This window comes from Amblyomma mixtum, chromosome 2 (assembly GCF_055824585.1).
Source record: "Amblyomma mixtum isolate Tamu chromosome 2, ASM5582458v1, whole genome shotgun sequence".
NCBI lineage: Eukaryota > Metazoa > Arthropoda > Arachnida > Ixodida > Ixodidae > Amblyomma > Amblyomma mixtum.
Window position 1 is genome coordinate 263,963,437 of NC_143013.1, and position 12,600 is coordinate 263,976,036.

At 49.4% G+C, this 12,600-nt stretch overlaps 1 protein-coding gene across 4 annotated transcripts in view; it reads right to left on the reverse strand.

Annotated features, from left to right (window-relative positions):
• The window catches only part of LOC149363853 (cyclin N-terminal domain-containing protein 1-like), a 437,455-nt gene that overhangs the window by 277,531 nt on the left and 147,324 nt on the right, over positions 1-12,600 (reverse strand). The window contains exon 4 of one of the 4 annotated variants that reach the window (XM_089573812.1): positions 3,491-4,112. The exons of the other annotated variants lie outside the window; for them this stretch is intronic. Coding sequence (XP_089429938.1) covers positions 3,516-4,112 — 597 coding nt within the window. The 3' untranslated portion in view covers positions 3,491-3,515. Of the gene's footprint in view, positions 1-3,490; positions 4,113-12,600 lie in introns of those variants that run through there. 4 annotated transcript variants of the gene reach the window in all.

The window sequence follows — 12,600 nt, forward strand, 5'->3', positions numbered from 1 at the left end:
CCCCGTACAAAAAAAAAAGCAAACAATAAACAACACAGAGGGCAGCAAACAAAGGCTACGCAATGCGGTGTGTGCACAACAAACAGGCATGTACGATTGCCGTTGGGTGTAACGATTCGTGGATGACCGCTAACTCAAACGGCGATTCTCAATATCCTGTAATGTTAGCATATAATTGATCATTTTGAATGAGAAGCTAGACTCATTGGAAGCTTATGTACTGCAATGGTTACGTTGAAGTAACCACCACGCAATCCCAATTGACAGCTGTGCTCTGAATTCCCGACCGTTCAGGCTCTGATCAATAGGGTGTTTCACCTAAGATTTGCTGCAATTTAAAAAAAAATATATATATTTTCCGAGTTAGAAGGTCGCTTTTTTTTTTCGGCATAGCATTGCAAGCGCCCTAGTATAACAGAATACAGCTAAGATGTGCTATAACTAGCAGGTTGCTCAACTAATATTGAATAGTTATCTTTTTAGCTATTACAGTTAGGCTCCTTAATTATTTTGAGGCGTGTAGCCCACCGTAAGTAATACCTATATCAGTTTTTAGAATTTCGAAAACGCGATTACCCTCGGCGCAGTGGCCCAACAAATTCTGGTTATTTCAACAAGTTACGTGCACTGGAGAGATTGATTTGCCTGGAAGCTTCTCAAAAGTCCATATATTTTGGCGCGGTGTAGCCAAAATTTATTGGGCCACAGCGCCGATGGTAAGCACGTTTATGAAATTCTAAAAACTGGTACGAATATGAATTACGGTGGGCTACATGCCTCTTAATAAATCAGATGTCTAACGGTAATAGTTAAAAAGTTAACTATCGGTTGGTTGGTTTATGGGGTTTAACGTCCCAAAGCGACTAAGGCTATGAGAGACGCCGTAGTGGAGGGCTCCGGAAATTTCGACCACCTGGGGTTCTTTAACGTGCACTGACATCGCACAGTACACGGGCCTCTAGAATTTCTCCTCCAAAGAAATTCAACCGCCGCGGCCGGGATCGAACCCGCGTCTTTCGGGCCAGCAGCCGAGCACCATAGCCACTGAGCCACCGCGGCGGCCGTTAACTATTCAATATTAGTTAACCAGCCTACTAGTTAGCGCATCTTAACTGTATTCCGGTGCGCTGCACTGCTCACAATACTATGCCGAAAAAAGCCTAGTTTTAATCACAACGAAAACAGCGCAAACTTACGCAGAAATGGGAGACGAGACACGAGCGCCTGTGTCTCGTCTCTCCTTTCTGCGTCCTTCCTGAAGTTTGCGCTGTTTTCGTTGTGATGGAAAAGCAACTAGCTCGTGATGTGTTCACCCAGTTTTAAAAATTGCAGAACACCTTAGGTGAAGCACCAGGTACATTACTCGACAAAGTCTTGCAACGTAGTTCTACATTGCTCATTTAATCACCGTCCAGTGGAGCACACAATTAACGAGTAAAACTTCTAATAGTTTCAAAAAAAAAAATCTAATGCAGTCCGTCAGATATATTCCGCCTTTATTGTTCCGCGAAGGTTTCACACACAGACATTAAGCATTTTACCTAACTAACGAAGATGTTGGATTTGACTGCGTTAGTCACGCCATACGGTGTATGCTGTAAACATTATTAGAGCAAGTCAACTGTTTGAGGCCTGACAAACAGGCAGCAACTTATCAGCTGCCTGCAAGCCCGTTCCGGCCAGGTTTATGCCTTGAAGAATTTCCCTGGTGTGAGTCAATGGAGGGATTTTATCACTTTCGTACATTATCAAACAAAGGCGTCCAAATAGCAACCAAACTCACTGCGTGCACCCATAACGTTTATTGTTTCCGACTTATCCGCCGGAGGACGATACAACACGGATCGAGACGGGAGAAATGGAATAAATTTCTATTGCAATGCCAGAAGTTCGAATAAAGAAAGGCCGTCTTGGTTAACAGGAATCAGACTATATTTTGAAAAGTAGGCTTTTTGAGTTTTAAGACCGCTTCTTTCAGCATAGAAGAGTCTAACACAATCTGGCGGGCTAGTTGGTGGGAATCCATACGATTTCAGCAGCGCGAACATGGTTAGGAAAAGACAGAATGCGGACAGGTCAGAGCGCTCTGTCCTGTCTGAGGATCAGCGCTCTGTCCTGTCCGCCTTCTGTCTTTCCTAACCGTGTTCGCGCTGCTGAAATCGTATAGAACAGTCTGCCGTGTAGTACATCAGAATACAGCTAAGATGTGCTAACTAGCGAGCTTGTGAACTAATATTGAAAACTTAACTTTTTAACCATTACTGTTAGGTTCCTTAATCATCGAGAGGCGTGTAGCCCACAGTAATTAATATCCATGACAGTTTTCAGAATTTCAAAAACGCGGTTACCCTCTGCGTTGTTGCCCAACAAATTTTGGCTACATTGCATCAAAATATATGCGCTTTGGAGAAGCTTGCAGGCAAAGCAACCTCTCCATTGGAGGATACTCGTCGAAATAGCCTAAATTTATCGGGCTACATCGCCCAGGATAACAGCGTTTTCTAAATTCTAAGAAATTATACGGATATTACTCACGTCCCTCAAGAATTAAGGAACCTAACAGTAATAGTTAAAAAGTTAAATACTGAGTATTAGTTAGCAAGCCTCCCAGATAGCTCGTCTTAGCTTTATTTTGATGTATTTCACCGCTGCCAATGCTATACCCCGAAAAGCGCTCTTCTAACTCAAAAAGCCTATTTTTAAAAGTTGTCTAAAGTCTTAAGTGAAACACCAAACCGACTCATTCGCACCTATGACGTCAGTTGCTTTTACGGTATGGCTCTTTCTTGTTTCGTGCTTTACACTGAGTAAGTTCCTGTTTGTAGAAAAGACCTTCCACTAAGAAAAGCCATATACTCTGCTCTAAATTCTCTAATGAACGCTTTCAATAAATTCAACACAAAAATGTGGACGAAGCGGCCACGTCGTGTGGTACATGCAGTGATCGTGACTATCACCGCCCGGTTTAGCTATTTGCATGAGTTAATGAGTTCTGCACCACGATTTATTAAAACGGCACAAAATTCGGTTGTCAATTGCACGCACATCACTATAAGTAGCGCGACGAAATAGTGTCAAGCAGTAAGATACATACGCGCTGCATGCATTAGTGCGGTGCACCGACGAAAGGCTATGAAGTGCTGAACACAGCTGGTTTGAAAGTCGAATAAAAGCATCACGTTCTTAGAGAGAGTGCTACTCAGGCTGTTGGGAAGAACAATGACTGCCTTATTCGGCACAATTTCGTCGTCAAATGCATAGAGCATAGGCCGCAGTGCGTTATATGCACTGAAGACCTCTCACGAGCGTCTTCTAGGATTATACAGAATACACTTCGTCGTCAAATAGATGCCACACATTCGTGGAAAACGCCACTGAGCGTCAGTCACGCTACGAAATGCCCATGATTTTTTTTTCCTCAATGCATAACATTCCGTAGGGACTTCGAACGCATGCGTGTATACACCCCCCCCCCCCCCCCCCCCCCAGTTCACACAGTTCGTCGAAAATCCTCGTCACAGAGATATGCCGAAGAGTCCTCTGAGCGCCTTCCACAGCACAAACAGCACCGCCAACACAACCACTACGACGCCCACAAACGCCGTCACCATGTTGCGGTGCCTCATGCCGCCGCCATCCTGCTCCACGAATGCCATCCAAATCATGAAGACGCCTCCGAGCAGCACGATCACGCCCAGCGAAAATACGAGCCAGGAGAGCGTCAGGAGCTTGGCCATCCGCTCGAGCCACGAAGACAGCAGCTGGCCGCCGCCGTCGTCCTGCTCCTCAACGGCGATGACCACTCGGTTCAGGCGCGGGGTGATCGTCCCGTACGACAGAGTCCGCGAGGAAGGCCTGAGCAGCGGCTGCGAGCCCGACGAACCCTGCAGCGACTCTTCGAAGATGGGCGACAGTGTGGGCGCGTACGGGACGAGGTACACCTTGCTAGGCCTTCGGCGAGACCACGGCTTCGGGGGCCTGCTCCTGGCGACCCCTGTTGGCGGCCCTGATTTCTGTTCTCGGACGGTGGATGCATCGAAGCCGCTGTCGTAGAAACGCATGGCGGAGAATTTGCGTGGCAGGTACCCGCGGATGCTACCGCCGCAGGCTGGCTGCAAGACACAAACACAGTGCCCTTTATACGTTGGGTGGAGTACGTATTTGTGCGAGAACTTTGCTAACGGAGTCAAGTTCACGGCACGTACACTCCAACGGAAGCAAGCCGCGACCTGCCTTGTCGTTCCCCTACAGGCAGTACACTCTCAAATGAGGACCAATAGATTTCTCACTGAAGGGCAGCCCTAAATTATGAGTTTGCGCCTGTACTGTCTGTTTAGCTCGACAGCGATATGCCATTTCTTTTTGCATTCACTTATCAGGTCATGCGATACACAACATGATACAGCAAACGGCCCAGGCTGATATAACGTCCACTAATCGGGAGGAAAAATGACAAAACTGGCGGCCCAAAAATGTGATACAGACTTATATCACTGTCGGCGACCCCGAGTGCAGCTCAAACTAATCGATGTAGGCCATGAACGGGCGATGTTTTTGCTTATATTTTTACTTTCTAGTTTGTTTACTCGGCCTGATCTGCTGTATGAAAATGAGGTCAAGCTGCCGTTCTCCCTCTGCTCCTCCTCCGGGCTTTTGCTTATTTGTATCAGTGCCACCTCCACTTTATTGTGGTGGTTCATCTCGTGCTGTGGCCCTTTTTCTTTGCTTCCAAATAAGGACCGAGGAGCAGTATCAGAAAAACCGGTCCGACGCTCAAACCTCTTGCAGGCCGCAAGCATACAAAAACGTCTCCTCAATAATTTTGTATGTAGGCCACTATTTAGGACAGGAATAATGAAGACGGTACAACTACAGTGAAGGGCGCACTCGTGATTGAGACGGCCCAGTTGCACGGTTGTCAAGTAGCGCACCCCTTTTAGGGGATGCCATGTGAGATAAGTTTGCCGGTTCCCATCTTTCCTGAAAAAATTCCTTTACAACAGGGGGGAATTTTCGGTAAGTAGTTAACTTAGGAGCAGAGCTGGCTTCGTCTAGCCAGACAAGATACACGTGAGCCATATGAGTTTGGTTTGTGGTTTGGTTTATGAGGTTTAGCGTCCCAAAGTGACTAAGGCTATGCGAGACGCCGTAGTAGAGGGCTCCGGAAATTTCGACCACCATGGGGTTCTTTAACGTTCACTGACATCGCACAGTACACGGGCTTCTAGAATTTCTCCTCCAAAGAAATTCAACCGCCGCGGCCGGGATCGAACCCATGTCTTTCGGGTCAGCAGCCGAGCACCATAACCACTGAGCCACTGCGGCGGCTTATGAGCCATATGAGGGCGCACTTTCCGCACTGCACTTGATCTGTGCTATCCGTGATCCAAGGACGGTGGCGAACCAAACACGGTTCTGTGGAACGGTGCATACGGGGACAACGAAGCCGCAGATACATCCCAAAAGGGGACCCTCTAGCCAACGCCGTCGACCAATCCTCAAGGCGCCGGGTAGTATTCTAGTTCACTATAGCGCAGGGCTTAACCCTATTAAGCCGTGGTTTACAGCCTATCCTCCTCCACCCCATGGGACATCAGGATACAGTCAAATACCACTCAAGAACACAGCAGCTTTTCTCCGTCAAACCACCCACTTCCAGCCAATGGCGTCGGCCGATTCTCACGAGCCTGTTAGCGTGATAACGCAGGGAGCGGCGGCACAATGGAGAGAGGAGTCTATTACCGAACATAGAGGGAAGGGAGGAGCCCCTTCCGTGCATCTACCGCTCCCTGCTTTATCACACTAGCAGGGTCATGAGAATCTGCCGACACATTTGGCTGGAAGGGGTTCCTTTGACCGGGAATAGCCCCAACGTTCATGACTTATCCCACCATAGATGTTCTAGGGGATTAACCACCATGTCACGAGAATTTGTCCGAACCATTTACACTAGTGTGATAAGCGCTATCTCCCTTCTGACTTCCGGTTTCTACTTCCTGTTATCAGTGACTGTGACCCCATTCCTTGGGTTTACCTTGTTCCCCTTCTCTCCATTGCCTCCAGACTTCATAGCCGCCACCTGTGAAAAGCTATTCATGTCCGAACCTGCCTGGCCTACCTTCTAAATAACTTCTAACTCGCCCTGTACAACGGAAAATTTTGTTTTAGAGCGAAAGTTCTACTACTCGACGTACAACTCAGAGTTTCGCCTGGCTTTGCGTGCTTGACCTTGAAGCCCAAAAAAAGTTAAACCAAGCACACACCCCCAAGATATCTACGTGTCTTGCTGCGCATAGCCATTATATGCCTGCATGGTATGGTCATAGGTATATATACGACCAGCAACCACATGACCGATGACCAGTGGTCATCTGACCTTTGACCTATAGCTTTTGCTCGTATACTATGTTCAGCCGGGTTGAAACTTAGCCAAGTTTTTTCGCCCGCTTCTTCGAGGCTCCCGCAGCCCTCTTCGCTGCGAGACGCGCCTTCACGTTTACGTAGGGTTCTAAAAGGCGCCGGAGAGCCAATACCCAGCGAAGTGAGCCGTATACATAGAGTCGACGCGAGAAAAACCGGTTCTCGCTGTCGCAGAAATGTAAACGCCGGTAATGACAGCTTGTACTCACTTTTGAGCAATCGATATTTTGGAAATCTTTCTTTGCACCGCTCAGTGACTCTGGCGATTGGCTGCTGATCCCAATCTCGCGGCCTCGATCCCTGCCCCGGCGACCGTATTTCGACGAAAGCGAAGTACAAAACGACGCCGGTGCGCTGTGGTATATCCACGCAGAAACCCAAAGTGGTATACGTCTGTCCGAAGCTTTCCAACAAATAGTTTTTACGTAATGTCACGGGAGTCATCTTAGGGTGTAAAAGCGCGCCTGCACAGTGTACGCGGGAACCGATTTGCGAGATAAATACCCAATCTTTCGCCATGCTTCATGGGCCCCGAGATAGCGGCCACTATGACGTCTGTGCAAACTATATAATACGAATGTTTACAGATATGCAGTATATGTATAAACGATGAGGCGTCCTTCGAACCCATGTGTCACTTCGTACAGTTAAGACCCCATAATACACCAGCTTCTGTACACTACAAAATCCCCTTCACCATGCCGACTCGACCGCTTTAGAGCCGGGAATTGCTGCCGCGGTAAAGACATTCGAAATTCTAGAATAGGGTGACGCTATGGGTAAAGGGTACAGGGGAATGGCGGGGGACCAGTGCTCAGGACAATAACACCCCACCCTGCGGTTATTGTCCTGTGCCTGTGCACGGGCCCCCGTTACTTCCCTCACCTATAGTGTCACAATATCCTAAAAGCATCTAATAGGCGAAGCTCTGCCAAACCACAATTGCCACGGTAGGGTGAAACGCAGTTGAGCCAGTTGCCTTTCGCAACGTGCCTTCGGCCCTTTAAGACGTGGCATACAAGTCTTCAGCGCTGCACCCAACTTCTCGCCCTATAATAGGAAGGGGGCACGCCACTATGGAAATCCCAACCAAATGTACACGAACAATCTGTGAACACACCAGCCATGGAGCACATTGCCAGGCGTGCTTTTAATGCGTTCAATCGCCAACTAAAAGTACCCGGAACCGAACCGCGCTTCGAAATCAAGGCCAGTGCGTGCGGGTACCACGTCGTCGAACAAAAGCTGTCCTGCACGAACAGATGTCATTTTTCCGCAAGACATGCTTTGTGAAAATAAGGCACGAGGAGACCGGATGCATGCGTGGGGCGGTACTGAGAAAAGGTCCAGACATGCAGATTGTGAAGCCAACTATTGCAGCGTGCGCAGCTAAAACGCCACTACGAAGAAAAGCATCACGTAACAAGACATGAAATGAGTGAAGGGATGTTTATTGATGCAAAATGTATATACAGTCGCTGCTCACGAGAATGGCAATGAATGGCGAGGCAGGCGACAAAATGGCGTTACGACCGGAGAGTCAAGCAGGGAGCGCCCCCTGCGCGAACCTCGTCGCAGCAGGGCGAGGAGGCCCACGTGACACACAACACAGCGCAATGGCCGCCGCGATGAAGCTGGCGCCCGCTAATAGCAGCAGTCCGCCGCGGCCCCGGGCGGCGTTGTCAACGTTGCCGACGGTAACCAGGGTGGCCCAGACAACCAGGGCGGCGCCGACGACGAAAAGGAGTCCCTTGATAAACGGGAGCCACGACGACTGTGGCTGCTGCGGGTCTTGCGCAGGTGAATGCTCGATCTCAATGCACACGGTGTCCTCCCTGGACTGGAGAGTCGGTGCGGTCCACAGGCAAGCTCCGTACGAGGGCGGCTTGGGAATGGACAGCAGCGGTACCCGCATAGTCGAGTCGAAAGCGATAAGTGGCACCGCATCTTCGGGGATGGGCGAAAGCAAGGGGACGAATCTTGGCAGGCGACTCCGTCTGCGCACGTAGCGGAGAATCATGGGCCTATTCAGACGCGTCCTGCGTCGGGAAAGAGGCAGTCTTGCCGGGTCAGCTCGCTTCGAAAGAGTCGGCATGGCGGTTCTCGGTACGCGTGTCAGCTGCGCGGAACACGTGGGTGCAGGTAGACAGCGTCTGACCAGTATACTCTGCGGGTGCAAGAATGATCTGTGCGGGAAAAAAAGACTTCCCCTTATATAAGTCTGTCAAGTGAGAGGAGAAATCAGTTGTCCAATGGGACCAAACGGCTTAGCCTGCCCTTTCCCCTTGGCCTCATTTCAGTGACCTCCATACCGTGACTCAGCGCTGATAAGAAAACCGGGAATGAAAGGAGACCGCCCAAAGCATGCAGGTCCATATTTAGGAGGGGTGTGAAAATGTGTTAGGGACAAGGGCAGAGAAAAAAAAGGGTTCCTGGAAGCCGGAACATAAAGATACAATGCAGCTTCCGGTAAAGCTACTGAACAGAAGGCATGTTCTGACAGGTTTGACCTGCGGCCTAGCTACGTCGACATTCCAGACATGCGCTTCATTATTATCCGCGTGCAAAGAGACCACCCTACGATTCGTTCCATTGTTCAAGTCGAGGCTTCCGTGGAAGTCGGATACAACTCAAAAACGAAGACGCAGGTGTCCCTCAAAGGAGATTCTCCAGAAAAGGGCGTGGACCAATTTTCAAGACACCCTGGTTAACCCAACTAAGCCCTGGCCAATCCCCATTCATCTGCCACACTTCTGCGATTTCAGGCTAGCAGATTCAAAAGAATCGGTGAGGAGGAAGAAAGGGCCTCCTTTTTTGAGTTCTATTGGACTAGAGGTAGTTTCAGCACAGTCATAAACTGAATGTTTTAAGTTGGCTGTACACGGTGTGCCAGTGCTTTTTTTTATATGTGCGTGTGTCAACAAAAATAATTCCTTAAATTTCAGTACAGTTTCATAATCTTTTTGACCAGTTTGTTTTTTACAGTGCTTTGTAATGAGGGAAAAAAATACTTAGTAAGATTCGGAAATAGTTTTTTTAGATGTCTGGAGTTGCAGTTATGACACAAAGAACAGAAATTGGACCAAAATATATATGTCAGTCGATTAGGGTAATCGGACCAAATGCGGCAGGCTGGCGGATATTAAGTTGCCGCAATGAAATCACAGTAATTAATTATATTTCTCGGTAATTTTCAATGTAATTCACTATTTTCTGGACTGGTAACTTATTAATGTTAACTAACGATCGAAATTACTTTTGATGAGTACCGTGTCTGTGCTGCGCCTTCTGAGATGCTTTGACCTCGCGTTTGCGGGGTTGAGCGCCTACAGAGCAAGAATAAATTACGCGGGACACTTAAAGTCACTCACTCGCTTCGAAGGCGAAAACATTCATTTTTTAATTTATATTTTTCCTTCCTCTCTAATGACGCACCTACTCACTAGTACAGGAAACGCGTATGCTAAATTCACCTTTATTCAAGTCCGGAGTAGCCCACTACGCTAATAACCAGGCAGAGCTCTCCTTTATTCATTCAAGTCTCTCACTCTCTCTCTATTCCAGAAGAATCAACGCGGTCTTGTTGCCCGAGGGTTACGCGCTAATTCAATTCTCCTCAACTTTGGCAGAAACTTTTGTTTTCGTGCGCTGAGGACGTCGTTTGGGGGTTTTGTGGATCACTTTTCCTGGATGGCGCCAATGCCGTTGATGTTTCGCTGCTAACCATGGCGTGCGGTATTTCGCCTATACGCGCACTGCGTATAGGCACACTGCGAGTGCTTGAGCGAGTATGTCCCTCTAGACTGCTTCATGTACACCGTCACGTCGCCGCACTGACAAGTATCAACTGACGTCTAAGAAAGTTGGTTCTGAGTTTTCGGAAAAACTAGCTTCAGTGGCCCGATTTAGAGCATATATTTGTAACGGGAGCCGGAAAAAATGTCCCCGGAAGATACGTCCCGAGAAAAAATGTCCCCGGAAAAATGTCCCCAAACGGGTGACATCAAACGTATCGTACCCGCCGCGGTGGCTCAGTGGTAAGGCGCTCGTCTACAGAGCCGGACTACCCGGGTTCGAACCCAACCGCGGCGGCCGCGTTTCGATGGAGGCGAAACGCAAGAGGCGCCCATGTGCTGTGCGATGTCAGTGCACGTTAAAGATCCCCAGGTGGTCGAAATTATTCCCGAGACCTCCACTACGGCACCTCTTTTTTCTTTCACTCCTACCTTCCCTTACGGCGCGGTTCAGGTGCCCGCCGAGATATGTGAGACAGATACTGACTTATTTCCTTTCCTCAAAAACCAATTTATCAAACGTATCGTAAGCTGCCGTAATTTGAGCATCCGGCCGCCTCGCATGTGTATAGCCGGCCAATACTTCGGCTGGCGTGCGCGACGGCCGCCTTTTCTGCGCTCCTGCGCTTCACAACGAAGAAAACTTGCGGAAAGCTTTATAATAAGCACGGGCTCACTGAGCCCCTTCTTAGATTTCATTTATTTTAGCAAGTTTGCTTCGTCATAGGCTGCAGGAGCACGGAAAACGCGGCCGTCATGCACGCCAGCTAAAGAATTGGCCGGCTGTACATGCATGCAACTCGCATGCTTTCGACTCGCATGCATGTACGGCTCGCATGAGGCGGATACAAGTTGTTTGCCGGTGGAACGCGTCACTGACCTGTAAACGCAACGGCATGGTGAGAGCAACGCAAGTGTAGCAGTGGTTTATCGTTCCACGCTTGGAAGGTGTGCAACAAAACACAGGATGAGAAGGACATCTCGGCGCACAAACTAAATACAAGCTAAGTTGTATTGGTTTTCACCCAGCAACTTATTTCATTCTTTTTTCGTCGCATTTCTGTTGTGTCCCCTTATTGCTTTTGTGTGTGTGCGCCCCCGCATCCTCCTCCTAACGACCACTTGCCCTTCGTCGCACGCTGTCGCCAGATGCCCCCCCATGGTGCGCCCCCGCATTCCTCCTCCTGTTTTGGGAAGCCACTCCCTCCCGTGGACGCTTCTCCGCTCCCTCCTTTCTTCGGGCGGCCAGTTCGGCTCCTGCCTCGGTCGACGCTGGTCGCACCCTCATCGGCTTTAAATAAACGAAGTCTTAAAGTACCGTGTGCGTCTTTCGCTGCATTCAACACAGCGACCGGACACGACAGTGGCGACGAGAAAGTGGATTCGACCCGCGCTACGCAACGCTATTGACAAGCCATGGCTACGCGAGGGTTTCCCAATCAGATACCAGAGTTCAACGGCTCATCGTGGTCATCGTGGGTTGGACGCTTTCAGTTCTACTTTGAAGCTAACAACATCACAGACCCAGCCTTGAAGAGGGCCAACCTGCTGACGCTGTGCGGGGAGCAGACCTACGATACTGTCTGCGCCCTTATTCAGCCAAGCACACCAGCGGCAGTGTCTTACGACGACATCGTAAAAGCGCTGCAAAAGCACTACGACCCAAGGCCATCCGAGGTCTACAGCCGGGCTCGCTTCCAACGACGAGATCAACTGGGAGGAGAAACTGTGAGCGCCTACGTAGCCGCGCTCAAGAAGCTCGCTGCCGACTGCAATTTTGGAACGCTGTCGACAACAGCTACCGGGCAGGAGGGAGACGCAGCTTCTTCTGCTAACACCACCATGCTTCCCTTGGACGTGATGTTACGCGACAGATTTGTGTGCGGACTGAGTGACGAGTCACTGCAGCAGCGCCTGTTCGCTGAGAAGGACCTCACATTCAGCAAAGCTTACGACATCGCCGTTCGAGCGGAGAGCGCCGGTCACCAGCAGAGAGGGATTCGCCGGAACACCGAGCCGGTACACCAGACAAGCAACCAGGTGCGCAAGCCTTCTGTTGTTGTAAAATCGGTCAAAAAGGCACAACGCTGCTGGCGGTGTGACGACCAACACAACCCCCAGGGATGTCGATTCCAGTCAGCCACGTGTAATTTTTGCCACAAGCGAGGGCATATCGAAAGAGCATGCATTACGAAACGGAGACTTGCCAAGATAAAGTCACTTTCCCAGCCTAATCACAGCGTCAACGCCTCAGAGAATACGCCGCTATCTGATCTCCATGGAACAACATCAGCAACACCATCTGTGTAGTACGACCTGAACACCATGAATCTCGGCACGCGACCGAAGATTTTTACAGAAGTAAGCGTACATCACCAGCTGATTA